Source organism: Coregonus lavaretus (assembly GCF_964263955.1).
Source record: "Coregonus lavaretus genome assembly, contig: HAP1_SCAFFOLD_638, whole genome shotgun sequence".
Classification (NCBI taxonomy): domain Eukaryota; kingdom Metazoa; phylum Chordata; class Actinopteri; order Salmoniformes; family Salmonidae; genus Coregonus; species Coregonus lavaretus.
Genome location: NW_028158770.1, coordinates 221,014 through 248,992, shown reverse-complemented (window position 1 = coordinate 248,992; position 27,979 = coordinate 221,014). Strand labels below are relative to the sequence as shown.

General features: G+C 43.6%; 2 protein-coding genes across 2 annotated transcripts in view; one reads left to right on the top strand and one right to left on the bottom strand.

Moving 5' to 3' along the window:
• LOC311123614 (cytidine and dCMP deaminase domain-containing protein 1-like) overlaps nucleotides 1-6,250 on the top strand; it is a 6,943-nt gene extending 693 nt beyond the window's left edge. Inside the window, exons 2-10 of the mRNA XM_084197846.1 lie at nucleotides 247-350; nucleotides 1,916-2,093; nucleotides 2,184-2,546; nucleotides 2,761-2,988; nucleotides 3,505-3,554; nucleotides 3,746-3,915; nucleotides 4,431-4,620; nucleotides 4,877-4,934; nucleotides 5,158-6,250. Coding sequence (XP_084053972.1) covers nucleotides 247-350; nucleotides 1,916-2,093; nucleotides 2,184-2,546; nucleotides 2,761-2,988; nucleotides 3,505-3,554; nucleotides 3,746-3,915; nucleotides 4,431-4,620; nucleotides 4,877-4,934; nucleotides 5,158-5,258 — 1,442 coding nt within the window. The 3' untranslated portion in view covers nucleotides 5,259-6,250. The remainder of the gene's footprint in view (nucleotides 1-246; nucleotides 351-1,915; nucleotides 2,094-2,183; nucleotides 2,547-2,760; nucleotides 2,989-3,504; nucleotides 3,555-3,745; nucleotides 3,916-4,430; nucleotides 4,621-4,876; nucleotides 4,935-5,157) is intronic.
• On the bottom strand, nucleotides 5,982-27,979 carry LOC311123615 (calcium-binding protein 39-like). The gene is made up of 9 exons (XM_084197847.1): nucleotides 27,838-27,979; nucleotides 13,859-13,997; nucleotides 10,976-11,140; nucleotides 10,740-10,858; nucleotides 10,477-10,645; nucleotides 10,001-10,060; nucleotides 9,199-9,264; nucleotides 8,930-9,073; nucleotides 5,982-8,762 (listed from the first exon to the last, which is right to left on the bottom strand). Exons 2-9 carry the CDS (start codon nucleotides 13,958-13,960, stop codon nucleotides 8,583-8,585), a joined length of 1,005 nt encoding a protein of 334 aa, XP_084053973.1. The 5' UTR covers nucleotides 13,961-13,997; nucleotides 27,838-27,979; the 3' UTR covers nucleotides 5,982-8,582.

The following is a 27,979-nucleotide window of genomic DNA, read 5'->3' as shown; positions in this document are numbered from 1 at the left end:
ATGAATGCCAGAACAACATACATGTTTTGAAGAGAAATGTACTGGCCAACAATTTCACATTCTATGTCAGTGCTCCAGGGTTGCAGTGGGAAGAGGAAGTGAATGTCTGCCCAATGTTTGCTTCTCCTAAAGAATATCTTTATTGAGCTCAAACTGTTATCACTTGGGAGCAGCAAAGATCTAGTGGAGAAAACACTCACTTGCCTTCCCTGTTTGTAATCCTGTCTTTCTATGGTGTGTTTTTAGGTCATGGACCTAGGCTGGCCAAGGTTAACCTCTTCACCCTGCTGAGTTTATGGATGGAACTGTTCCCCAAGGAGGAACCAGAAGACATAAACTATAATTACTTTGTAAGTTTGACCTACAGTGCATTCGGAAAGTATTCAGACCCCTTCCCTTTTTTCACATGTTGTTATGTTACAGCCTTATTCTAAAATGGATTACATTATTTTCCCCCCTCATCAAAATACACAGAATACCCCACAATGACAAAACGAAAACAGGTTTTAAGACATTTTTGAACATGTATTAAAAATAAAAAACAGAAATACCTTATTTACATAAGTATTCAGACCCTTTGCTATGAGACTCGAAATTGAGCTCAGGTGCATCCTGTTTCCATTGATCATCCTTGAGATGTTTCTACAACTTGATTGGAATCCACCTATGGTAAGTTCAATTGATTGGACATGATTTGGAAAGGCACACACCTGTCTATATAAGGTCCCACAGTTGACAGTGCATGTCAAAGCAGAAACCAAGCCATGAGGTCGAAGGAAATGTCCATAGAGCTCCGAGACAGAATTGTGTCGAGGCACAGATCTGGGGAAGGGTACCAAAACATTTCTGCAGCATTGAGGTCCCCAAGAACACAGTTGCCTCCATCATTCTTAAATGGAAGAAGTTTGGAATCACCAAGACTCTTCCTAGAGCTGGCCGCCCGGCCAAACTGAGTAATCGGGGGAGAAGAGCCTTGGTCAGGGAAGTGACCAAGAACCCAATGGTCTCTCTAACAGAGCTCCAGAGTTCCTCTGTGGAGATGGGAGAACCTTCCAGAAGAACAACCATCTCTACAGCACTCCTCCAATCAGGCCTTTATGGTAGAGTGGCCAGACGGAAGCCACTCCTCAGTAAAAGGCACATGACAGGCCACTTGGAGTTTGCCAAAAGGCACCTAAAGAACTCTCAGACCATGAGAAACAAGATTTCTGGTCTGATGAAACCATGATTGAATTCTTTGGCCTGAATGCCAAGCGTCACGTCTGGAGAAAACCTGGCACCATCCTTACGGTGAAGCATGGTGGTGGCAGCATCATGCTGTGGGGAGGGACTGGGTGACTAGTCAGGATCGAGGGATGAACGGAGCAAAGTACAGAGAGATCTTTGATGAAAACCTGCTCCAGAGTGCTCAGGACTGCAGACTGGGGCGAAGGTTCACCTTCCAACAGGACAACGACCCTAAGCCACACAGCCAAGACAACGCAGGAGTGGCTTTGGGACAAGTCTCTGATTGTCCTTGAGTGGCCCAGCCAGAGCCCGGACTTGAACCCGATCGAACATCTCTGGAGAGACCTGAAAATAGCTGTGCAGCGACGCTCCCATCTAACCTGACAGAGCTTGAGAGGATCTGCAGAGAAGAATGGGAGAAACTCCTCAAATACAGGTGTGCCAAGCTTGTAGCGTCATACCCAAGAAGACTCAAGGCTGTAATCACTGCCAAAGGTGCTTCAACAAAGTAATGAGTAAAGGGTGGGAATACTTATGTAAATGTGATATAACACATTTCACTGCACCTATTCGGTGTATGTGACAATAAAACATATTTATTTTGTATTTTCTATAGATAACATGCAATAAATTACCATATTGAGCATCATCGCTTTTTTCCCTTACCTCCTGTCTTTTTCTCTGTCAGACGCGGGGTACAGGCCTGGTGGTGGTTCGGGACCAGAGGGTGGTGGGTCTTCACTGCTCCGGTCCAGAGCTCCACGTGGGGCAGGTAGCTGTGATCAGACACGGGCCCAGGCTGGCTTCCTCAGACCTCTACTTCTCAAGGAGACCCTGCGCTACCTGCCTCAAGATGCTTATCAATGGTGAGGACACACACACACACACACACACACACACACACACTCACACACACAACGAGAGTTCACTTCTAAAGTCTTGTCTGTCATCTCCAGCTGGGGTGAGCCGCATCTCCTTCTGGCCTGGTGACCCTGAGATGAGTCTGCTGGCGGTAGGGCCTAACGGGACGGACTCCATTTCCCAGGAGGCCGTGCTGGACGCCATTGCATCCAAGAAGCTCAAGTCCAACAGCCGGCCCCACATCAGTGTGCTGGTGCAGCCCGTGGCCCCCGGCCTGCAGCAGTTTGTGGAGGAGACCTCCAGGGGGTGTGACTTCATGGAGAGGGTGTCGGGGGACGACCCTGGCCTGGACGCTGGGGACTTCTTCTGGAAGCAGAGGAGACGGAACCTGGACACTTTCTCCAAAGAGTTCCTAATCCCACACGAACAGCTCCACCGTGACATTCTCACCAAAATAGGTCCGTAGTACATCCATTCAACCATACTTGTTAACTAGTTTGTGTTCACTGGCTAGCTGTATTTGGGCTATATTGGCTAACTCAATATGGGTAAGTTTGAGGATAGAAATCCTTTGCTCAAGAGGCCGCGTGCCACGCCATCTGTTGAGTAGATCCTGTTGAATGAATGGTAAACAGTGTTTATAAATGATGATTTGACACTGTCTTGCTACAGGTCTGGAGAACTTCTGCATGGAGCCGTACTTCTCCAACCTGCGTCAGAACATGAGGGAGCTGGTCGGGGTTCTTGCCTCAGTAGCTGCTAGTGTGCCTCTTCTCCAGTACGGCTTCTACAGGAAGGACTCCCAGCCTGCAACCTCGGAGCTGCCCCAGCCTCAGGGGGTGTCCCAGGAGATTGCCAGACACTGCATCATACAGGCCAGACTGTTGGCCTACAGAACAGGTCCCTTAAATATCTGTATAGTAGTCTATATACTAGCCAGATTAGTCCTTCAAACTAGGAAGTCATTTTGTAAATGTGACATGTCACCACATTTTGTGGGGAATCGCATAAAGGAGTTCCAAGCAATACAAATAAAAAACACAAGAGAGCGAAGAGACTATTGTTATGATATAACTGGTAAACTCCAATGGTTGACTGCACCTTTGTTGGAGAGTCAACCTGGAGGGGTATCAAATGTCAGATGAACAGAAGGTATCCCACAATGCATTCTAGTCTCGTTAGTGGTTAGCGACAGCTGCTATGAAATGGAGTTCTCTGATTGGTTGGTCAGCCACTCACTCAAGAAATCAAAAATATTTTTGAAACGGTTAATTATATGTTCATGTTTTAAGGCGAACTGGACAAGCTGTAATCCGTAGTGGTTCAATCTGTCTGAAGGTTTAAAATGATGGAACATTCCTTTGAAATTGGCCATTTGGCAACGTGTCTGAATGTGTTACTTGCTTGCTATTCCAGAGGACCCTAAGGTTGGAGTTGGTGCTGTCATTTGGGCAGAAGGGAAGTCTGTGAGTAAACCATTATTGTATTTTCTATGCTCATAACTGTACATTAATATTATGTATTTTGCCTCTGTAATATAATGACAAAAATAAAGTGGAAAGGAGATTCCAAAACCTGGCTGGTAACAAAGATTTCAATATGAAAATGGGATAATATCAAACTGGCATTCACTGCGTTCTGTGCTCACCTGTTTTAGGGTGGTTGTGATGGCACAGGGCGGCTCTACCTGGTGGGTTGTGGGTACAATGCCTACCCAGTGGGCTCGGAGTACGGAGAGTACCCCCAGATGGACAACAAACAGCAGGACCGCCAGAGGAGGAAGTACCGCTACATCATCCACGCTGAGCAGAACGCACTCACCTTCAGGTCAGGAGGAGGGGGAGACAAAAGACATGGGCTGCATCTCAATAGTCCTAAGTGACTTCCTCCCCTTATATCCCCCCCTTCATCTCCACTGATCTGAGAGGACAGGATACAGATGTTGGATCTTAATTGCAGGAAATGGGAATTATGTGGATTATAATTAATGGACATTTTTGTAGGGGTTGATACATTTTTCGTAAAGGGACTGAAATTTCAAAGTAGAATTGGCAAACTTCCGAAGCCTTTTTAAACCTCAAATACACTACAAGTTTTACATTTCCTGCATTGAAGGAAAGTTTTCTTGCAACAGGGTGATCAAATTAAGATCCTACATCTGTAGGTGAAGGAAATACAGGGAAGGTGTACATGGGTATATTTGCTCTCAACCTGTCCTTACAGGTCAATGCAGATGGCAGAGAGGATGCAAGGAGGTACAGCTGAGGAGTCGGACCAGGGGGCAGGAATTAATGGCTGGGTTTAAGGATTATGACATAAATAAATGTGATTGTCGTTTCCAGGAGTGCCGAGATCCACGAGGAGGAGAACACCATGCTGTTTGTGACTAAGTGTCCGTGTGATGAGTGTGTCCCTCTGATCCGAGGAGCTGGGATCAAGCAGATCTACACCACTGACCTGGACAGCGGCAAAGACAAGGGAGACATCTCCTACCTCAGATTTGACGGCCTCCAAGGAGTCCTGAAGTTCATTGTGAGTACCTACATTGATTGACGGATGAATCGTTTTCTATGGGTGTAGCAGCATCTCAATAGTATTTTCCGCTCCTCATCTTTCCTTCATCTGTACTGATGAGAAAAAACTGGATGGATTCCTCTTAGGTGTCTGCCATTCAGCTTTTACATATCGTTGTGTTTTCCTCTTTAGGCTATTGAGGTATACTCATAATAGTCCTTTCTACAGATGTAATATTCTTACAAAATGTGTTTACAACATGTTTTCGTCACAGTGGCAGAAGTCCTCTCTGGCCAGGAGAGCCTCTGAACATGCTGGTCTTCATCTAACCAGTGAGTTGTCGTTCTCTGTACCATTAGTTAGCATGACATTTGTCACTTTGTAGAGAGTGACGTAATGTCTTCTTCTTCTCTAATGTATTGGCGGTCGCACAAATCTAATGTGCATGCTGCCACCTACTTACCACAATACTGATGACGGATCAGCTCGCTAACCGTCTCTGATTTGACTCTGATGTAATGTCACACGGTTTACCATGTCTTGTTGTGATTACAGATGGATGTGTGGGGAAGCATGGGAGACAGGCTGAACAGGACTTTCAATGCAATAAGAGGTTACGGTCGGCAACACCTCCAGACCTTTCTCTTGTTTGTTGAACAATGGTAAGGTAGCTTTCAGTCTGGTTTCACCAGGCTAAGGTCCCCAGGCTCTTGTTGGGAATGGAAACATTTCATTTATCCAATCATATATAGATCAGTGATTACTTCAAAGAAGGAAGGCTGTAAGGAAGGATACTTTAACAATGTTGGAAAATCAAAGGGCTCTTCGTACTCCCTTATGAATGATGAACAGTTTCAAGGAGTAACCTCAAGGTGATTTTAAAGGACTGACTGTATATTCAAAGGAAATAGTACTACATAACTATATAAATGCTTATGTAGATATTTTTTTTTAGTCATTGCAAGTCTTGTATGTATAAGTGAACTGTAAATGCATGTTACCTAATTGTTTGTCTGAAGAGTTTACAATGAAAGTTGTATGAAGGCTACTGTTGATTGTATTTTTAAATTTACTATAGTTCTTCCAGACCTAAAGAATCCAAGTCACATCCCAGCCAGTGCAGGCTACCGTTACTATATTGCACTTTGCCTGAAAGGATACTAACTTCTTGACCCACGCAACTGTGCTTTGTCTGTTACTGTAATTGTTAAGCTTTTTTGTTAGACAGGGTTGGCTCCTACATCCTTGAATTGTTTCATCAGTTTTACCAAACTGTCAAAGCATGCCATAGATTTGTTGTAACTGCTTTAACTGATAACAATCAGCAGCTAACAGCAAAAAAAAACAATATAAAATATGACAAAGCGGGAAACAATGTATGCATTTCTATCCTTTATTGGTGATGTGGTACAGTAGAATGTGGTACAGTAGTATCAATGGGATTTCTTTTCAAATGAAATCCCATGGTTGAAATGGGTCAATGTTTTAAGTCTCTTGTTTATCATTTTAATCCAACAATGTCAGTCACAGCTTATGCCATCCGAAACCCCGTTTATACCGGGTGCTAACATGCGCCTTGATCTTGTCCACATTCTGATTGTGACCACATTTCTAGACCGGTGTAGACGATTAAAATAATTGATGATGATTCATCCTGACTACCTCTTGATATCTTACAAGTGTAAACTGATCTGGATTGTCAAACCATTTAAATAGTCCCTCTAAAATCATTGACTCAAGGCATCAATATTTGACTTAACATTGGGAATCTCAATTTGCATACAGGGAGGGACTAGGGCTCTAAATATACATTTTTTGAGAAAGGTAATTGGGCATGGCAAGACTAGAACCTGTGACCTTGTGGTCCCTAGCCCAGTGCCTAGTTCACTGCGCCAGCAGGAGGGAGGGCACCACTATTGTTTTTGTATATATTTAAAGCTGTTCATTCTTTTAGTCATTTAGAATGTCAGTAGATATGTACAAAAACATATTTAAGTAGGTTGGAAAACAAAAGCCGCATTGGGTTTTGAACTGGTGACACCATGTGTCTCAACCTGTTTTTAACGCCCGCCATCCACCTCCCGAGGGCTAGAATGGCTTTGAGGATACTATCCCTTGTGTGTCGTGTCCAATCTACCAATTGTAAAAAAATGATTTGGCAATTAAGAGAACAATCACTTGTTCGTGGCATGATGCCCATCTGATTTATTAGTCAATATTACATTAGAGCCATATTAATGAGTTCATATTTTCAATTTAGATGTGATCGTAATTTACAAGATCAACCACCGCGATAAAAAAATGCATTGGCTCAATTTGTATGTGAGGTTATTTAATTTGGATATCCCCAAAACAAGCTACATGTAATCTTTTTTTCAGAGCAAGATGGTTCCACCTAATCCAGTTTACTGGTATGTTAACGGTTACCTTTCCTGGACAATCATAGTCCTCAGAGTTTTTTGGCCTCCTGGTTCCTAGTTTCATGATGCGATTAATGAACTGCAACATGTTTTTTCAAAGTAAAATATTCCTTCAACAGCACAACTCAAATATAGTGAGTTCAAGGTTCATTCCTTAAATCACGACTATGTTCAAACAGACCATATTTTTCTAAATAAGAATTAAGCTCCGCCTAGAAAAGTATTTAAAATACAAAGGGGACACAGAAACAAAGGCACCTCTATGTACTGTCTGTTTCTAACTGTTACTGTGTTCCAACCATCCCCCTCCACTGCACTCCATCTAAATAAGAAAACAAGTTAAAGAAATCACTTTCGTACAGAAAGAAAAATCTCCCTCTTTTTAATTGAGGTCAGCCAAAAGTGCCGAAGTGGGATTTCTGTCACCCACACTGGCACTCACTTATGGGTTAAAACCAGCTTTTATACACAAGACAAAAAAAAAAGAAAGATAATGCTAGAGCCCTGTTGAACAAGAAACTATTTAATCAGCTTAAAATAAACCAAAAAGGAATAGATCCTTTCGCGTTGAATGATACAGAAAGTGCTACCAGCCATCTGAAGAGAATCACTTATCAAAACTATTGACAACCTACGTATAGAATAGAACTTAGCAGTAAAAAAAAAATGGCCCTGCTGATCACGAGACATTAATATTTTCCTTGTAGGATCCAATTTAGAGTTGTCAAATGTCAGAGGACCTACTACAGCTTTGAAACATGTAAACCATAGGAGTAAGACTAGCAGGGAATGGGAGTCTGAAGAGGAGTTCTACACGTACAGGGACTGAAGCATTAGTGTTTTTATACTGTTACAGTATTCTAGAATACTACTTACTACCTTTTCTAGAATCGGAACAATTCAGAATACCATTTAGATCCTCTAATAGAAAAATAGCAATTCCTTCTATGATTGTGGATACTTCAGTTGTACTGCGGTTAGATTAGGGGTGTATAAGATTAGGGGTGTATAAGATGTATAAGTATTCCCACGGGGGGGCCAGTATAAAAATGTATTCACTAACTGTAAGTCGCTCTGGATAAGAGCGTCTGCTAAATGACTAAAAATGTAAAAAAAATAAGAAAGAAGTCTGAACTATCTAGCTGGCTCATGCCTGCAAGTGGCAATGAAAAAGAAAACATTTGCAAAAAATCTTTGCACAATTAAAGTGACGCCCAGTGGTCTCCACCGCTCACTCAGCCATTCACCTAGAGGTCTCTTTAACCATCTGGTTCCCCCCAAGAGAGGAAATCACCTTCCTCAAGACGTCCCGTTGTGACACGCTAATGATAAAATAGTTCATGAAAAAGTAAATACAAAGAAAGAAAAACATCAGTGATGGAGAACTATTCTCTGCAAAGTTTAAGTAACCAATAAAAAGACAATGTCTTTGATATTTGAAATAGAATCATTGTTAATGTATTTGTCTTTTTTTTTTTTTTTTGGTCAATAAAAAGTAAAGGTTAGGGTAAAGGTCATAGCTAAGGGGAAGGGTTTGGGGGACGGACGGGGGGTAAGGTTTTAAGAGGCGGGTTTCTTCAGGTCTCGGATCTGTTTGACTAGGTAGGTCTTCTCGTCGTTGAACTGCTCGTCGTCCGATCGGTCCTTCTGGAAGTTGCTAAGGAAGTCGATGAGTTTGGTCTGGTTCTTCAGCAGGATATCTATGATGGGCTGCGTCTTGTTGGGGTTCGCCACAAACACCTGGATGGAGGGGTCAGCCTGTCAGTTCTGTACATTACATTTATGTCTGCAATTACATTCTAGTAAGAACCCAAATGGTATTGCCATGGAACGTTTGGGGCCAACATGGAGGCCAGTTTGCCAGACTTTGTATATGAACGGCTCAGGGAACGGCTGTTATGTCGTACCTTGAAGACGTGGAAGGCCTCAAACTGGATGTTGGGGCTCTTGTCCCTCAGTAGGTTCATCATCAGCTTCAGGTTCTCAGGCTTGCTGATATACCGGGTCATCACTGTGAAGTTATGCCTGTCTAACAGGAGCTCTCCCAACAACTACACACACAAAGACCAGGGTATGCAAATGTTTACTATGAAGCAAGATAATCAACACGATAAAAGCATGCAAAGTTTTAGTCTATAAATAATCCATGTAAATGTGAACTAATTATAGAACACACCTTTAATGACTGTCTCTTTGTCACATAGTTCTCAGAGTGCAATAACTTCTCATACTGGTCAAAGATCTGCAACGACACAAAGGAACAGGTTGAGGGGTGGCTGCATCTCAACAGTCAAAAATACATTCACAAAAAAACTAAGAAAGTGGAGGAAAAATGTTCATAGAATTAAATAGGCGTTGCAGATAGTTAATAGGATGGAATGTCTATTAAAGTTGTGATATTTTCTCTCATCTCTCAGTTAGGTCTGAAAGGGCCCTTATCAGGGGTGATGTTTGGGCCTGTGTGAGTGATAGGCCTCCAGGGGCCCTTGGCATGAAAGACAGCCTTCTGTAACCTAGTGCGGCCCAGTGTAGGGTAGTGTCTGGCCTGTAACCCGAGCAGCCTCCAGTCTGGCCTGTCTGCTCTCCCCTGGGGTCTTCCCTGAGCCCCACACTACAACCAACAGACAAGGTGGTCTTATGCAAGCAGGGAAAACCAGTGACCATAGATGCCTGGAGTGTATGTGGCAAGTGTGTTATGTGTGGTATAAATGCACTCATTCATTGTAGAGGATGGGAGGATGGGTCATCAATCAAAACGTTGTTTATCGGTACACACACTTCAGTGTATTCATCTGGTAAATGGCAATGAATGAGAGTACGAGTGTGTGATGACAAATGCATTCACCCATTCCTTCATGCATTCTGTGAAGAGGGCAGAGGGTGGATGGTGCAACAACAAAACCATTTTCTTTCCATGAACTCCATCTGCTAAAGGTTAAATGCTCCCAGGGCAGCAGAATGTTGAACATGTCACTTACTGCATCATAATTCTGTTCTAGATATTCAGCTACCAGGACCTTGTGTCTTGTGAGCAGGTCCTGTGAATGGGGGAGGAAACGTGGTCACTTTAATTCACACAAAAACAAAACATTGTATATTGCATATCATCTGCTGCATCGAATCATTTCTGATCTATACATTTAGTCAACTTTCAACGTGGTCCTCTGTAGCTCAGCTGGTAGAGCACGGCGCTTGTAACGCCAAGGTAGTGGGTTCGATCCCCGGGACCACCCATACACAAAAATGTATGCACGCGTGACTGTAAGTCGCTTTGGATAAAAGCGTCTGCTAAATGGCTTATTATTTCCTATTATTATTATTCAAACAAATGGTCATACAACAGTAATGTAAAGATTAGCATATCATCTCGGGCCCATCTTAGTCTTATTAATATGGGTTTAATATAACGTTTTTCCAGGACCGAAAGACGCTTTCAAATCTTGCGTAATCTGACCTTGAAGGTGGCGAAAGCGTCTGAGGCGATGTCGAAGGTCTCCATCTCTACGTAGTTGAAGAAGTCCTGGAAGTGTTCTGAGTGGAGGACCACCTTGGCCAGGGGCTCGTGTCTGATACACTCCCTCAGCATGATGCCACAGTTCAGCGCCGACCCAGGGGTCTCATACCTGCAGGAGGAGAGGGATGCACCCACGCGTCACTGAGTCTCATACCAATGGCTCTGGTCAGCTGTGGTACATGAAGAGTGTGTGTGTAACTCACCCTTTTTGCAACACAAACAGCACCTCTTGGTGAGAGCTGAAGTACTCGACGGTGGGGCTGCGGGTGCCGATCTGCCTCCGCAGGATGTTGTTGAAGATCTGACACACGTCCTTCTTCCCCTGGGGACATGCAATGGAAAACGTTTCAAAACGCAAGCCTCCCTGTTTCAGACCGTTTTCTTCCGTTTGGTGCCTAATGAACACGACCCTGAGGGTCCGGCTGTGGCTCAGTCTCACCTCGAAGTCGATGACCTGAAGGTTTTCCACCAGGGAGATGAGCAGGCCGCTGTTGTAGAGCTCCTGGGCCAACTGGGCCACTGTCTCTGTGTGAGGCTCCTTGTCACCGGTCCCATATAGTATCTCCTTCATGGCCACAAGACACTTAGACACCTCCTCTGACGCCTGGGACAGGGACACCAGTTAGACACACAGGCACAATATGTACTTCTAACAGTATTGCTGCTAATAATGTTATGCTGTTAATAAAGAAACTGCCATGGTATTATACTTGAGTTGACCACAAGAGGGAGACATTTAGTTGACTCCCTATGGAGGTACAGTACTTAGCTCTGTAGACACTGGTATTTGTATTTATTATGGATCCCCACTGATCTTCCTGGGGTCCAGCAAAATTAAGGCAGTTATACATTTTAAAAACATTACAATACATTAATAACAGATTTCGCAACATTAAGTGTGTGCCCTCAGGCCTCTACTCTACTGTAGGCGTCCTGTAGCTCAGTTGGTAGAGCATGGCGCTTGCAACGCCAGGGTTGTGGGTTCGTTTCCCACAGGGGGCCAGTATGAAAAATGTATGCACTCACTAACTGTAAGTCGCTCTGGATAAGAGCGTCTAGTAAAATGTACTACCACATATCTACAACACAAAATCTGTGTGTTTGTATGCATGTGTCCATGTTTGTGTTGCTTCACAGTCCCCCATAAGGTGTATTTGTATCTGTTTTTTAAATTAAATTTTACTGCTGGCATGAGTTAATTGATGTGGAATAGAGTTCTATGTAGTCATGGCTCTATGTGGTACTGTGCGCCTCCCATAGTCTGTTTCTGACTTGGGGACTGAAGAGACCTCTGGTGGCATGTCTTGTGAGGTATGCATGGGTGTCCGAGCTGTGTGCCAGTAGTTCAAACAGTCAGCTCGGTTCATTCAACATGTCAATACCTCTCACAAATAAAAGTAGTAATGAAGTCAATCTCTCCTCCACTTTGAGCCAGGAGAGATTTTAATGCATATTATTGTTAGCTCTTTGTGTACATCCAAGGGCCAGCCGTGCTGCCCTGTTCTGAGCCAATTGCAATTTTCCTAAGTCCCTCTCTGTGGCACCTGATCACACGACTGAACAGTAGTCCAGGTGCGACAAAACTAGGGCCTGTAGGACCTGCCTTGTTGATAATGCTGTTAAGAATGCAGAGCAGCGCTTTATTATAGACAGACTTCTCTCCATCCTAGCAACTGTTGTATCAATATGTTTTGACCATGACAGTTTACAATCCAGGGTTACTCCAAGCAATTTAGTCTCCTCAACTTTCTCAATTTCCACATTATTCATTTCAAGATTTAGTTGAGGTTTAGGGTTTAGTAAATTATTTGTCCCAAATACAATGCTTTTAGTTCCTTGCCACCCATTCTGAAACTAGCTGCAGCTCTTTGTTAAGTGTTGATGTCATTTCAGTCGCTGTGGTAGCTGACGTGTATAGTGTTGAGTCATCCGCATACATAGACACACTGGCTTTACTCAAAGCAAGTGGCATGTCGTTAGTAAAGATTGAAAAAAAGTAAGGGGCCTAGACAGCTGCCCTGGGGAATTCCTGATTCTACCTGGATTTTGTTGGAGAGGCTTCCATTAAAGAACATCCTCTGTTCTGTTAGACTGGTAACTCTTTATCCACAATATAGCAGGGGGTGTAAAGCCATAACGCATACGTTTTTCCAGCAACAGACTATGATCGATAATGTCAAAAGCCTCACTGAAGTCTAACAAAACAGCCCCCACAATCTTTTTATCCTCAATTTCTCTCAGCCAATCATCAGTCATTTGTGTAAGTTCTGTGCTTGTTGAATGTCCTTCCCTATAAGCGTGCTGAAAGTCTGTTGTCAGTTTACTGTGAAATAACATTTTATCCTGTCAAACACAATTTTTTCCAAAAGTTTACTAAGGGTTGGTAGCTGGCTGATTGGTTGGCTATTTGAGCCAGTTAAGGGGGCTTTACTATTCTTAGGTAGGGGAATAACATTTGCTTCCCTCCAGGCCTGAGGGCACACACTTTCTAGTAGGCTTAAATTGAAGATATGGCAAATAGGAGTGGCAATATCGTCCACTATTATCCTGTATTACTTTCCAACCCCACGACCCCTTCCCTAATTGGAGTAAAACTAGTGAACAACAACGCTTAGGCCTCTACTTCCAGCTTATACATTTTATGGACAGTCAATTTTACAATAATTCTATTTTGTTTGTTTTTACTCCTGAACTTCTTCTACCCTCAACCTCTCCGATCATTTTCATGACGTCCATCCGGTTTGCTTCTATATGCCATATCTTTCCAACTGTGCTCTTTCACAAAAGCTCTCAACCTATAACCTATAGGCTTGTCATTGTTGATCGACAATAATAATGTCTCAGCCTCAGGCCCAATCATAACACACATTATTAATGACTTGCTCTGGATATCAGCATTGCATATGACAGGAGTGGACTGTATTGAGATCACTATAGCCTGGCTGTGTGTGGTAGCAGCCTGGTTAGAGCCAGGTTACTGGGAGTTCTGTCTGGACAGCCCCTCTCTAACAGTCCCATGGTGGAGAGAGGGCCTTTACAGCTGGGTGGCAATGAAGGACCGGCCAGGCAGCGATGCTACATTCACAGCCCAGTGTCAGCTAGAGGCCCACCGTAATATTAACCACACCAACTGACTGATTGGATCAAATAGAAGAGGTCCACCGAGGCCCCCACAGCAATGTTACACAACACCTGCTTGTGGGCCTTTTCTAAGGGAAGTACTGGTTTGTGTTGTGAGGACTGTTATAAGGACTTGTGTTGTAAGGATTTGTTTAGTGAGGATTCGTGGTGTAAGGACTAGTGTTATGAAGATGTGTGACACCTTATCTGTTTTCTTGTCTTGTTTCACCAGGATTGCCATGTTCTCCTTCAGAGTCCGGACGATGTCGGCGGGATTCTTGTGGGATTTACCGAACAGCGGCATGGTGGCTGGGCCTTTCCTCGGGGTCTCTCCTGACAGCCTGAAAACACACACAGGATACACATCATACATACCTTAGATAGATAGATGGAACATAAAACACACAGTATACCCTATCTATCTATCTAACATATAGGATAATATATAATTAAACAACTGGGTGGTTCGAGCCCTGAATACTGATTGGCTGACAGCCGTGGTATATCAGACCATATACCATGGGTATGACAAAACATGTATTTTTACTGCTAATTACGTTGGTAACCAGTTTATAATAGCAATAAGGCACCTCGGGGGGTTGTGGTATATGGCCAATATACCACGGCTAAGGGCTGTATCCGCGTTGTGTCGTACATAAGAACAGCCCTTAGCCCTGGTATATTGGCCATATGCCACACCCCCTCGGGCCTTACTGCTTATTTATACCATATATACACAGTGCATTCGGAAAGTATTCAGACCCCTTGACTTTTTCCACATTTTGTTACGTTACAGCCTTATTCTAAAATAGATTAAATTATAATTATTTTTCTCATCAATCTACACACAATACAATACTACCCATAATGACAAAGCGAAAACAGTGTTTTAGACATTTTTGCAAATTTATTACAAATAAAAAAAACGGAAATACCTTATTTACATACGTATTCAGACTCTTTGCTATGAGTCTCTAAATTTTGCTCAGGTGCATCCGGTTTCCATTGAACATTATTGAGATGTTTCTACAACTTGATTGGAGTCCTCCTGTGGTAAATTCAATTGATTGGACATGATTTGGAATGGCACACACCTGTCTATATAAGGTCCCACAGTTGACAGTGCATGTCAGAGTAAAAACCAAGCCATGAGGTTGAAGGAATTGTCCGTAGAGCTCCGAGACAGGATTGTGTCGAGGCACAGATCTGGGGAAGGGTACCAAAACATTTCTGCAGCACTGAACACATTGGCCTTCATCATTCTTAAATGGAAGAAGTTTGGAACCATCAAGACTCTTCCTAGAGCTGGCCGCCCGGCCAAACTGAGAAATCGGGGGAGAAGGGCCTTGGTCAGGGAGGTGACCAAGCACCTGATCTCTGTGGAGATGGGAGAACCTTCCAGAAGAACAATCATCTCTGGAGCACTCCACCAAATCAGACCTTTATGGTAGAGTGGCCAGACGGAAACCACTCCTCCGTAAAAGGCACAAGACAGCCCGCTTGGAGTTTGCCAAAAGCCACCTAAAGGACTCTCAGACCATGAGAAACAAGATTATCTGGTCTGATGAAACCAAGATTGAACTATTTGGCCTGAATGCCAAGCGTCATGTCTGGAGGAAACCTGGCACCATCCCTACGGTGAAGCATGGTGGTGGCAGCATCATGCTGTGGGGATGTTTTTCAGCGGCAGGGACTGGGAGACTAGTCAGGATCGAGGGAAAGATTAACGGAACAAAGTACAGAGAGATCCTTGATGAAAACCTGCTCCAGAGCGCTCAGGACCTCAGACTGGGGCAAAGGTTCACCTTCCAACAGGAGGACAACCCTAAGCACACAGCCAAGATAACACAGGAGTGGCTTCGGGACAAGTCTCTGAATGTCCTTGAGTGGCCCAGCCAAAGCCTGGACTTGAACCCGAGCTAACATCTCTGGAGAGACCTGAAAATAGCTGTGCAGCGATGCTCCCCATCCAACCTGACAGAGCTTGAGAGGATCTGCAGAGAAGAATGGGAGAAACTCCTCAAATACAGGTGTGCCAAGCTTGTAGCGTCATACCCAAGAAGACTTGAGGCTGTAATCGCTGCCAAAGATGCTTCTACAAAGTACTTATATTATTTTTTTTGGGGGGGGGGGGGGGGGGGGGGGGGTTATAAAATGTGCCCACATTTCTAAAAACCTGTTTTTGCTTTGTCATTATGGGGTATTGTGTGTAGATAGATGAGGTGTAAAAAACTATAATCCATTTTAGAATAAGGCTGTACGTGTAACAAAATGTGGAAAAAGTCAAGGGGTCTGAATACTTTCCGAATGCACTGAACAAATAAATAAACGCAACATGTAAAGTGTTGGTCCCATGTTTCATGGCCGAAATAAAATATTCCAGACATTTTCCATACGCACAAAAACCTTATTTCTCTCACATTTTGTGCACAAATTTGTTTACATCCCTGTTAGTGAGCATTTCTCATTTTCCAAGATTATCCATCCATCTGAAAGGTGTAGCATAATCAAGAACCTGATTAAACAGCATGATCATTACACAGGTGCACCTTGTGCTGGGGACAATAAAAGGCCACTCTAAAATGTGCAGTTTTGTCACAGAACACAATGCTACAAATGTCTCAAGTTTTGAGGGAGCGTGCAATTGGCATGCTGACTGCAGGAATGTCCTCCAGAGCTGTTGCCAGATAATTGAATGTTCATTTCTCTACCATAAGCCGCCTCCAACATCGTTTTAGAGAATTTGGCAGTACGTCCAACTGGCCTCACAACCGCAGACCACGTGTAACCACGCCAGCCCAGGACCTACATCCGGCTTCTTCACCTGCGGGATCGTCTGAGTCCAGTCACCCGGACAGCTGATGAAACTGAGGAGTATTTCTGTCTGTAGTAAACTCATTCTGATTGGCTGGGCCTGGCTCCCCAGTTGGTGGGCCTGGCTCTCAAGTGAGTGGGCGTATGTTCTCCCAGGCCCATCCATGGCTGCGCCCCTGACCAGTTATGTGAAATCCATAGATTAGGGCCTAATGAATTTATTTCAATTGACTGATTTCCTTATATGAACTGTAACTCAGTAAAATCGTTAATTATTGCATGTTGCGTTTATATTTTTGTTCAGTGTATAACACATTCTTCCATATACACTGAGTGTACAAAACATTAGGAACACCTGCTCTATCCATGACAGACTGACCAGGTGAAAGCTATGATTCCTTATTGATGTCACTTGTTAAATCCACTTCAATCAGTGTAGATGAAGGGGAGGAGACAGGTTAAAGAAGGATTTTAAAGCCTTGAGACAATTGAGACATGGATTGTGTATGTGTGCCATTCAGTGAGTGAATAGGCAAGACAAAAGATTTAAGTGCCTTTGAACGGGGTATGGTAGTAGGTGCCAGAAGCACCAGTTTGTGTCAAGAACTGCAACGCTGCTGGGTTTTTCACACTCAACAGTTTCCTGTGTGTATCAAGAATGTTCCACCACCCAAAGGACATCCAGCCAACTTGACACAACTGTGGGAAGCTTGGAGTCAACATGGGCCAGCATTCCTGTGGAACGCTTTCGACACTTTGTAGAGTCCATGCCCCAACGAATTTAGGCTGTTCTGAGGGCGGGCAAGTCAATATTAGGAAGGTGTTATTAATGTTTTATACACTGTATATCACACATTATAAACTGGGTGACTTAGTGGTGGTTCGAGCACTGAATGCTGATTGGCTGAAAACCGTGGTATATCACGGGTATGACAAAACATTTATTTTTACTGTTCTAATTACGTTGGTAACCAGTTTATAATAGCAATAAGGCACCTCTGGGGTTTGTGGTATATGACCAATATACCACGGCTAAGGGCGTAAGAACAGTGTTTAGCTGTGGTATATTGGCTATATACCACACCCCATCTGGCCTTATTGCTTAATTATACCATATATATCAGTGGACCACAGGCGTTTCTCCCCTTACTTGACATGGGGTGCATCTCAATAGTCTGAAGTAACTTCTAAGCTCCTCTCCTTCATCTACATTGACGTAAAATAAACTGGAACAAAAGCCTGCATACCCTATGGGTGTCCCAAACCAGGACTGAAGAACATTAGTAGTGATGGAGGAGAGGAGACAAGGAGAGGAAGGCAATTGTATTGAGATACACCCACAGAAAGAAGAGTGCAGTCTTCCCCCTGGGATCTAGCAGTGATTTATAAAAGGGCATAAGCAATACCTGCTGATGCTGAGTCAGACTACACTCTGCACACCTCACTGCATTCGGCATGGTTGTCATGACAACAAAACAAAGGCAGCCAGACGACAGATAATAGGTGTGTGCGTGTGTGTTTCATCACTCAAGAGGATGTCTCAACAACGTGCGTCGGGAATCCTGAAATAGCCTACTCAAGGCCAGTGTAAAGTTAGGCCAACTCCGTTTGAGATTTAGGATTCCAATGGTTCGCCATGTTGGCACCTAAAGTTCTAACACAGTTTACATTCTAGAAAGAATCTTAGAACGTTGTCATGGAGTGTTTGACGCCAACATGAAGGATAACCTAGCTGCTGAAACAAACTCTCAGAGAGAGAGAGAGAGAGAGAGAGAGAGAGAGAGAGAGAGAGAGAGAGAGAGAGAGAGAGAGAGAGAGAGAGAGAGAGAGAGAGAGAGAGAGAGAGAGAGAGAGAGAGAGAGAGAGAGAGAGAGAGAGAGAGAGAGAGAGAGAGAGAGAGAGAGAGAATAACTTGTGACTATTAATCCTTAGTGCTGAGCGCGAGGGTATTACCTCCATTCCTCCCAGAACAGAACAGACCGAGTGATGCCAGGAGCTTGTCACTTTGATCACAGTCCACAGCAGGAGCCTAGTCAGTGGACTGCAACGCTCACAGTCTTGCACATAGAAACAAATAATGTAGAGCAGATGGGATTCCCTAGTCCTATTTTCTACATGCAAGAGAATCATGTCTGTTCTACACTATCCATTTCTATCTGGACGTTTGGTATGCTTGCAGCCGCCCCTGAAAAAGCCCCAGCGCCAAACTCAGGACAGTGAACCCAAGATAATGCTATTCCTATCCTACTGACTACACACAAGAAAGGAGACCCCTCTCTACCCTCACCACCCAACCCCACTCTCCCCACCCAGACCTGTTCACAACACTGCGTTTCCCATGAAGCTGTGAGATTAACACAGTATAAGTAGCATCTTTGTCTCTGCGTTGTTGGAAAAGGACCCGTAAGTAAGCATTTCACTGTTAGTCTACACCTGTTGTTTACCAAGCACGTGCTAAATAAAATGTGATTTGATTAATGCAACTTTAATAACAACCTATCAGTCAGAATTAAACAAGAATGAGGCTAAATGTCTGTGGACTGGCCACTGCATGAGTCTATAATTGAAGGGATAATCCTGATTCAGACAAGCCACAACATGATCAACCAGGAAATAAAAGGCTGCTAGCCCACTTTATATACATACCATGAAGCCTATGGATATGAGGAGCGATTTTCCAGTACTGGCTGAATTCATCAGCAGCTGTCCTTTCTGATGTCATCAACTAGAATTAATGACTAGAATGTTCTTCAAAACTCGCCAAAGGGATCAAACCAAGGGGCCTGGATGTAGCCTAGGCCTAGTTGGACACAATTCATGGACTTGAGTTTGAGTTCACTATCTGACCTCTAGTAATAGACTAGGGGCCTACAGTATGTCATATTTTACAAATAATAATGGATTATCTGTAACATTAACCTGGTCTAATGTAGCCTAGAATAACAGAGTTATGTAGAAAACAATACTTTGTATACAATCTACAGTATATGTGGTCCTTTGTAGCTCAGTTGGTAGAGCATGGTGCTTGTGACGCCAGGGTAGTGGGTTCAATTCCCGGGACCATACATAAAATATTTGCATGCATGACTAAGTCGCTCTGGATAAAAGCATCTGCTAAATGGCATATATTTTATATTGATTTCCTTCAAATAGGAAGGAATGCTTTTAGCCTTTCCTAAAAGGAGTGGTTGAATTTCTTGTCATGGCCCTAGAACAGCAAGGTTGTTATCCTATACTGACACTAAAGCTGGGACGATAAACTGAAAATTATCAACACCGACCACTTATCGTGAACATTTTGCTGATTTCGGTCATGACGGTAAATAACCTATAGGGCCGTACTAGAGAAATGTGAAGTTTTAAATTACTTTTTTTATTTTTATATGGGTTATTGTTTATGGGACAATTGATAGCTACAACATTCAAAGTAGTAGTAGTTTTAAGGGTAATATAAAAAAAATTACTGTGGTGCACATTAATGTTATAAACTTATCGATCAATTTATTGTTATCGTGATTATTCAGTCAATTTATCGTGATATGGATTTTTGGCCATGTCGGCCAGCTCTACAGACACCCTGGCATTACATAGCATATTAAATAAACTAACCTCAGCTCACCAAATATCTAGGATTGGTTGATTAGGTGTGAAAATTGAAAATACTTGATCTACAGCCAAATAGGTTAGCTGACCATGTCACGCACACACACTGGACTCTACCCATACACTCACACAGACACTCCAACACATACACACACTGGACTCTACCCATACACTCACACAGACACTCCAACACATACACACACTGGACTCTACCCATACACTCACACAGACACTCCAACACATACTGGACTCTACCCATACACTCACACAGACACTCCAACACATACACACACTGGACTCTACCCACACGGACACTCCAACACATACACACACTGGACTCTACCCACACGGACACTCCAACACATACACACACTGGACTCTACCCACACGGACACTCCAACACATACACACACTGGACTCTACCCATACACTCACACAGACACTCCAACACATACACACTCACATAACAGGAACACACAGGCACACTGTCGCCACACACACACACACACTCATCACATACGCTGTTGCTACTGTATATTATCTATCCTGTTGCCTAGTCACTTTATCCCTACCTATATGTACATATATACTTCAATTACCTCGTACCCCTGCACATCGACTCGGTACAGGTACCCCATTAATATAGCCAAGCAATCATTGACCCGGTACAGGTACCCCATGTATATAGCCAAGCTATCATTGACCCGGTACAGGTACCCCATGTATATAGCCAAGTTATCATTGACCCGGTACAGGTACCCCATGTATATAGCCAAGTTATCATTGACCTGGTACAGGTACCCCATGTATATAGCCAAGCTATCATTGACCCGGTACAGGTACCCCATGTATATAGCCAAGCTATCATTGACCCGGTACCGGTACCCCATGTATATAGCCAAACTATCATTGACTCGGTACTGGTACCCCATGTATACAGTGCTATGAAAAAGTATTTGCCCGGACATTCTCCTGTAGAATTCTCTGATACAGAGCAGAATTCATGGTTCCTTCTATTAAGGCAAGTCGTCCAGGTCCTGAGGCAGCAAAGCATCCCCAAACCATCACACCACCACCACCATGCTTGACCTTTGGTATGATGTTCTTACTGTGGAATGCAGAGATTGGTTTTCGCCAGGCATTACTGGAACCATGTCGTCCAAAAAGTTATACTTTTGAATCATCTGTCCATAGAACATTCTTCCAAGAGTCTTGATGATCATCCAGGTGCTTTTTGGCAAACTTGAGTCAACATTTTGGACGAGATGGGTCCCATTATGCCTGGCGAAAACCAAACACTGCATTCCACAGTAAGAACATCATACCAAAGGTCAAGCATGGTGGTGGTGGTGTGATGGTTTGGGGATGCTTTGCTGCCTCAGGACCTGGATGACTTGCCTTAATAGAAGGAACCATGAATTCTGCTCTGTATCAGAGAATTCTACAGGAGAATATCAGACCATCCGTCTGTGAGCTGAAGCTGAAGCGCAGCTGGGTCATGCAGCAAGACAATGATCCAAAACACACAATCAAGTCTACATGAAAATTGCTAAAAAGCAACAAATTGGAAGTTTTGGAATGGCCTAGTCAAAGTCCAGACCTAATCCCAATTGAGATGTTGTGGCAGGACTTGAAACGAGCAGTTCATGCTTGAAAACCCACACGTCACTGAGTTAAAGCAGTTCTGCATGGAAGAGTGGGCCAAAATTCCTCCACAGCGACGTGAGAGACTGATCAACAACTACAGGAAGCATGTGGTTGGAGTCATTGCAGCTAAAGGTGGCACAACCAGTTATTGAGTGTAAGGGGTCAATTACTTTTTCACACAGGGGAATTGGGCGTTGCATAACTTTGTTTATGAAATAAATATGTAATTGTTGTGTTATTTGTTCACTTATGTTCCCTTTATCTAATATTAGGTTTTGGTTGAAGATCTGATAACATTCAGTATCACAAATATGCAAAAGTAGAGAAAATTAGAAAGGGGGCAAATTATTTTTCATAGCACTGTATAGCCAAGCTATCATTGACTCGGTACTGGTACCCCATGTATATAGCCAAGTTATCATTGACCCGGTACAGGTACCCCATGTATATAGCCAAGTTATCATTGACCCGGTACAGATACCCCATGTATATAGCCAAGTTATCATTGACCCGGTACAGATACCCCATGTATATAGCCAAGTTATCATTGACCCGGTACAGATACCCCATGTATATAGCCAAGTTATCATTGACCCGGTACAGATACCCCATGTATATAGCCAAGTTATCATTGACCCGGTACAGATACCCCATGTATATAGCCAAGTTATCATTGACCCGATACAGATACCCCATGTACACTGCTCAAAAAAATTAAGGGAACACTAAAATAACACATCCTAGATCTGAATGAATTAAATAATCTTATTAAATACTTTTTTCTTTACATAGTTGAATGTGCTGACAACAAAATCACACAAAAATTATCAATGGAAATCAAATGTATCAACCCATGGAGGTCTGGATTTGGAGTCACACTCAAAATTTAAGTGGAAAACCACACTACAGGCTGATCCAACTTTGATGTAATGTCCTTAAAACAAGTCAAAATGAGGCTCAGTAGTGTGTGTGGCCTCCACGTGCCTGTATGACCTCCCTACAATGGCTGGGCATGCTCCTGATGAGGTGGCGGATGGTCTCCTGAGGGATCTCCTCCCAGACCTGGACTAAAGCATCCGCCAACTCCTGGACAGTCTGTGGTGCAACATGGCGTTGGTGGATGGAGCGAGACATGATGTCCCAGATGTGCTCAATTGGATTCAGGTCTGGGGAACGGGCAGGCCAGTCCATAGCATCAATGCCTTCCTCTTGCAGGAACTGCTGACACACTCCAGCCACATGAGGTCTAGCATTGTCTTGCATTAGGAGGAATCCAGGGCCAACCGCACCAGCATATGGTCTCACAAGGAGTCTGAGGATCTCATCTCGGTACCTAATGGCAGTCAGGCTACCTCTGGCGAGCACATGGAGGGCTGTGCGGCCCCACAAAGAAATGCCACCCCACACCATGACTGACCCACCGCCAAACCGGTCATGCTGGAGGATGTTGCAGGCAGCAGAGCGTTCTCCACGGCGTCTCCAGACTCTGTCACGTCTGTCATGTGCTCAGTGTGAACCTGCTTTCATCTGTGAAGAGCACAGGGCGCCAGTGGCGAATTTGCTAATCTTGGTGTTCTCTGGCAAATGCCAAACGTCCTGCACGGTGTTGGGCTGTAAGCACAACCCCCACCTGTGGACGTCAGGCCCTCATACCACCCTCATGGAGTCTGTTTCTGACCGTTTGAGCAGACACATGCACATTTGTGGCCTGCTGGAGGTAATTTTGCAGGGCTCTGGCAGTGCTCCTCCTGCTCCTCCTTGCACAAAGGCGGAGGTAGTGGTCCTGCTGCTGGGTTGTTGCGCTCCTACGGCCTCCTCCACGTCTCCTGATGTACTGGCCTGTCTCCTGGTAGCGCCTCAATGCTAGGGACACTACGCTGACAGACACAGCAAACCTTCTTGCCACAGCTCGCATTGATGTGCCATCCTGGATGAGCTGCACTACCTGAGCCAATTGTGTGGGTTGTAGACTCCGTTTCATGCTACCACTAGAGTGAAAGCACTGCCAGCATTCAAAAGTGACCAAAACATCAGCCAGGAAGCATAGGAACTGAGAAGTGGTCTGTGGTCACCACCTGCAGAACAAGTGCTTTATTGGGGGTGTCTTGCTAATTGCCTATAATTTCCACCTGTTGTCTATTCCATTTGCACAACAGCATGTGAAATGTATTGTCAATCAGTGTTGCTTCCTAAGTGGACAGTTTGATTTCACAGAAGTGTGATTGACTTGGAGTTACATTGTGTTGTTTAAGTGTTCCCTTTATTATTTTGAGCAGTGTATATAGCCAAGTTATCATTGACCCGGTACAGATACCCCATGTATATAGCCAAGTTATCATTGACTCGCTACAGATACCCCATGTATATAGCTAAGTTATCATTGACCCGGTACAGATACCCCATGTATATAGCCAAGCTACAGTGAGGGAAAAAAGTATTTGATCCCCTGCTGATTTTGTACATTTGCCCACTGACAAAGAAATGATCAGTCTATAATTTTAATGGTAGGTTTATTTGAACAGTGAGAGACAGAATAACAACAACAAAATCCAGAAAAACGCATGGCAAAAATGTTATAAATTGATTTGCATTTTAATGAGGGAAATAAGTATTTGACCCCCTCTCAATCAGAAAGATTTCTGGCTCCCAGGTGTCTTTTATACAGGTAACGAGCTGAGATTAGGAGCACACTCTTAAAGGGAGTGCTCCTAATCTCAGCTTGTTACCTGTATAAAAGACACCTGTCCACAGAAGCAATCAATCAATCAGATTCCAAACTCTCCACCATGGCCAAGACCAAAGAGCTCTCCAAGGATGTCAGGGACAAGATTGTAGACCTACACAAGGCTGGAATGGGCTACAAGACCATCGCCAAGCAGCTTGATGAGAAGGTGACAACAGTTGGTGCGATTATTCGCAAATGGAAGAAACACAAAAGACCTGTCAATCTCCATCGGCCTGGGGCTCCATGCAATATCTCACCTCGTGGAGTTGCAATGATCATGAGAACGGTGAGGAATCAGCCCAGAACTACACGGGAGGATCTTGTCAATGATCTCAAGGCAGCTGGGACCATAGTCACCAAGAAAACAATTGGTAACACACTACGCCGTGAAGGACTGAAATCCTGCAGTGCCCGCAAGGTCCCCCTGCTCAAGAAAGCACATATACAGGGCCGTCTGAAGTTTGCCAATGAACATCTGAATGATTCAGAGGAGAACTGGGTGAAAGTGTTGTGGTCAGATGAGACCAAAATCGAGCTCTTTGGCATCAACTCAACTCGCCGTGTTTGGAGGAGGAGGAATGCTGCCTATGACCCCAAGAACACCATCCCCACCGTCAAACATGGAGGTGGAAACATTATGCTTTGGGGGTGTTTTTCTGCTAAGGGGACAGGACAACTTCACTGCATCAAAGGGACGATGGACGGGGCCATGTACCGTCAAATCTTGGGTGAGAACCTCCTTCCCTCAGCCAAGGCATTGAAAATGGGTCGTGGATGGGTATTCCAGCATGACAATGACCCAAAACACACGGCCAAGGCAACAAAGGAGTGGCTCAAGAAGAAGCACATTAAGGTCCTGGAGTGGCCTAGCCAGTCTCCAGACCTTAATCCCATAGAAAATCTGTGGAGGGAGCTGAAGGTTCGAGTTGCCAAACGTCAGCCTCGAAACCTTAATGACTTGGAGAAGATCTGCAAAGAGGAGTGGAACAAAATCCCTCCTGAAATGTGTGCAAACCTGGTGGCCAACTACAAGAAACGTCTGACCTCTGTGATTACCAACAAGGGTTTTGCCACCAAGTACTAAGTCATGTTTTGCAGAGGGGTCAAATACTTATTTCCCTCATTAAAATGCAAATCAATTTATAAAAAATTTTACATCAGTTTTTCTGGATTTTTTTGTTGTTATTCTGTCTCTCACTGTTCATATAAACCTACCATTAAAATTATAGACTGATCATGTCTTGGTCAGTGGGCAAAGGTACAAAGTCAGCAGGGGATGAAATACTTTTTTCCCTCACTGTATCATCGCTCATTGTGGATTTAATCCTTGTGTTACAATTTATTTTCTATTGTTTTTTTTTTTTTTATTGTATTCTGCATTGTTGGGAAGGCCCCGTAAGTAAGCATTTCACTGTTAGTCTACACCTGTTGTTTATGAAGCATGTGACAATACAAATTTGATTTGATGGGGCGGAAGTCAGTGTGTTGTTATGATTCTGGACAATCAGGTTGCCAGCAACAATGACAAGAAGCTGCCATGTGAGGTATCATAGTAGGTGGCTTGTTATCTTGTTTTGAGGTGTTTTGACTCATGTCATGTCTATGCTAATATGGCAAAAAAAATTGTTAGCTAACCAACAACTGTAACAATGTATTTGAGAGACAACAAGTGCTCATTGTGCAAATATATTTATGATTTCAATAAAGATTTGGAAAGGAAACATAGTTTACATGTCAACAATCCTTTGATTCTAAGCCAACCCCCCCTGTTTTGCTCCATGGTTGCACATGCATCGATTTTGTTGCTAAACAATCTACCCGTCTATAGGAGTTAGTGGAGAGGTACTGCCCTTCACAGGGCCTGACATGATTCCATCTCCATCAGTCAAGATGGAGTCCGGTCCCAGAGCTCCATGAACAAACACACACAACCTCATCACAGACGCAAGGCAGAAAGAATACAGACGGAACGCAACTCAGAACACAGACAACTCTCAGACTGAATGCAAAACTGAACCCAGACAAAACAATGAGCGATGGAACACTCCAATGGGTTGTTCTATTTCAGGGGATGTTCCGCAGCTGTTTTGTCTGTTATCTTCATCATTAAACCACCATCATCATTCTGGCCTCTAATCACCCCTAACCACAGATAGAGGGTCAGATCTTTTTACACCCCCTAATGGTGAAGGTTATGATTGGGGGTAGGGTAATCTGGTCCTAGATCTGTGGTTAGAGGCAACATACAGTACATGGCGCTGCTGCAGAAATAAAATTCCCATAAGGCCTAGAGTTACCTAAAGTGTCACTGAGCATCATGACAGTCCCTGCACTGACATCACAGCACTGACTACATCACTGATGACATAAGCCTATACAGCTTGTTAGACTCACGTCATAGGCTACTAATTGAAAAACATTGTGAGACACAATCTATCCTATATGAGGTGCAGTCTGGGTGACAGTTGTTCATGCCTGGTCTAAGATTGGGCTACCAACATTCACAATCTGACACTTTCAAAACATCTATTTACATCACACATCCAGTCTAATGATACTGACTGTCTGATTTAGAATGATGGAGGCACAAATAATTATGCATTAAAGCCTGAGATCACCAAACTAGTGTGGCTGGATAAATACATAAATAAATGAATAATAACAAACATGGAGCCAAACTAAAAATGTAACATGATAGGTCAAGGTCAAATGTCTTTAAATGAAGTTAGTATTTATAAGACGAACATTTCGATTAAGTTGTTACTGTAGACCTAATAGGCTCCAGAGCAGAGAGAATGACAGCTGGCTAGACAGAATAGCAGCCTATGCGATGGCCTCTCTCTCTCTCTTCAGTGTTAATTGGTGTTCCTATCCTACTGAACAGGAAAACAAAGCTCTGCTAGCGCAAAAGCAAAACAAACACTGTACAAACAAAGCCAGCCTTGACACAATCGATGCGTGACATTACGCATACGCACCCTACTTGTCCTGTGTGAGTAAAGGACCATAAAACATGTTTAGGGAAGAGCGTTCCCGGATGAAAGCTTCAAATGACATGTAGATTAACGTACACACGCAGAAATAAAACAAATCAGACATGTGCGAATATGTAAACTATGGGATACACCCGTCTGGGGTTTTAAACTCCCTTTGACAGAATGGATGTCACATGCATAAATCGGACCGTTTTAGCAGCTAATAGTTTTACAGAAAAGCAGCTAAACAGATTGACAATGGCTGCGTTTAGTTAAAGTAGCAAGATTGTTTCAAACTTGAATCGATTGGATACAATGTAAAGGGCAGCATCAATTTCAACCATTTGAACAATAAACGTAGGGTAAACCTACCTAGCTAGCTATCTCGTAAGGAACTAATAAAATACGAATACGTACGGTACAAGAGTCTATTTTGTATATTTTCTCTCGGATGTCTTTGCTGCTGTCTCGATTCTCTATGTAACCGAGCAGGTTTTTCTGGTCACGCCAGCGGTGTGTTGTATGCTGGGCAAAACGTCAGAGGAATATGCGTTTGTGC

Coding starts and splice junctions, on each gene's coding strand:
- LOC311123615 (XM_084197847.1), bottom strand. CDS start 13,960: ATGCCGCTGTTCGGTAAATCCCACAAGAATCCCGCCGACATCGTCCGG. Junction 11,141..13,858: donor AAGACAAGAAAACAGATAAG/GTGTCACACATC, acceptor TCCCTGTCCCAG/GCGTCAGAGGAGGTGTCTAA. Junction 8,763..8,929: donor AGGCCTTCCACGTCTTCAAG/GTACGACATAAC, acceptor CCCTCCATCCAG/GTGTTTGTGGCGAACCCCAA.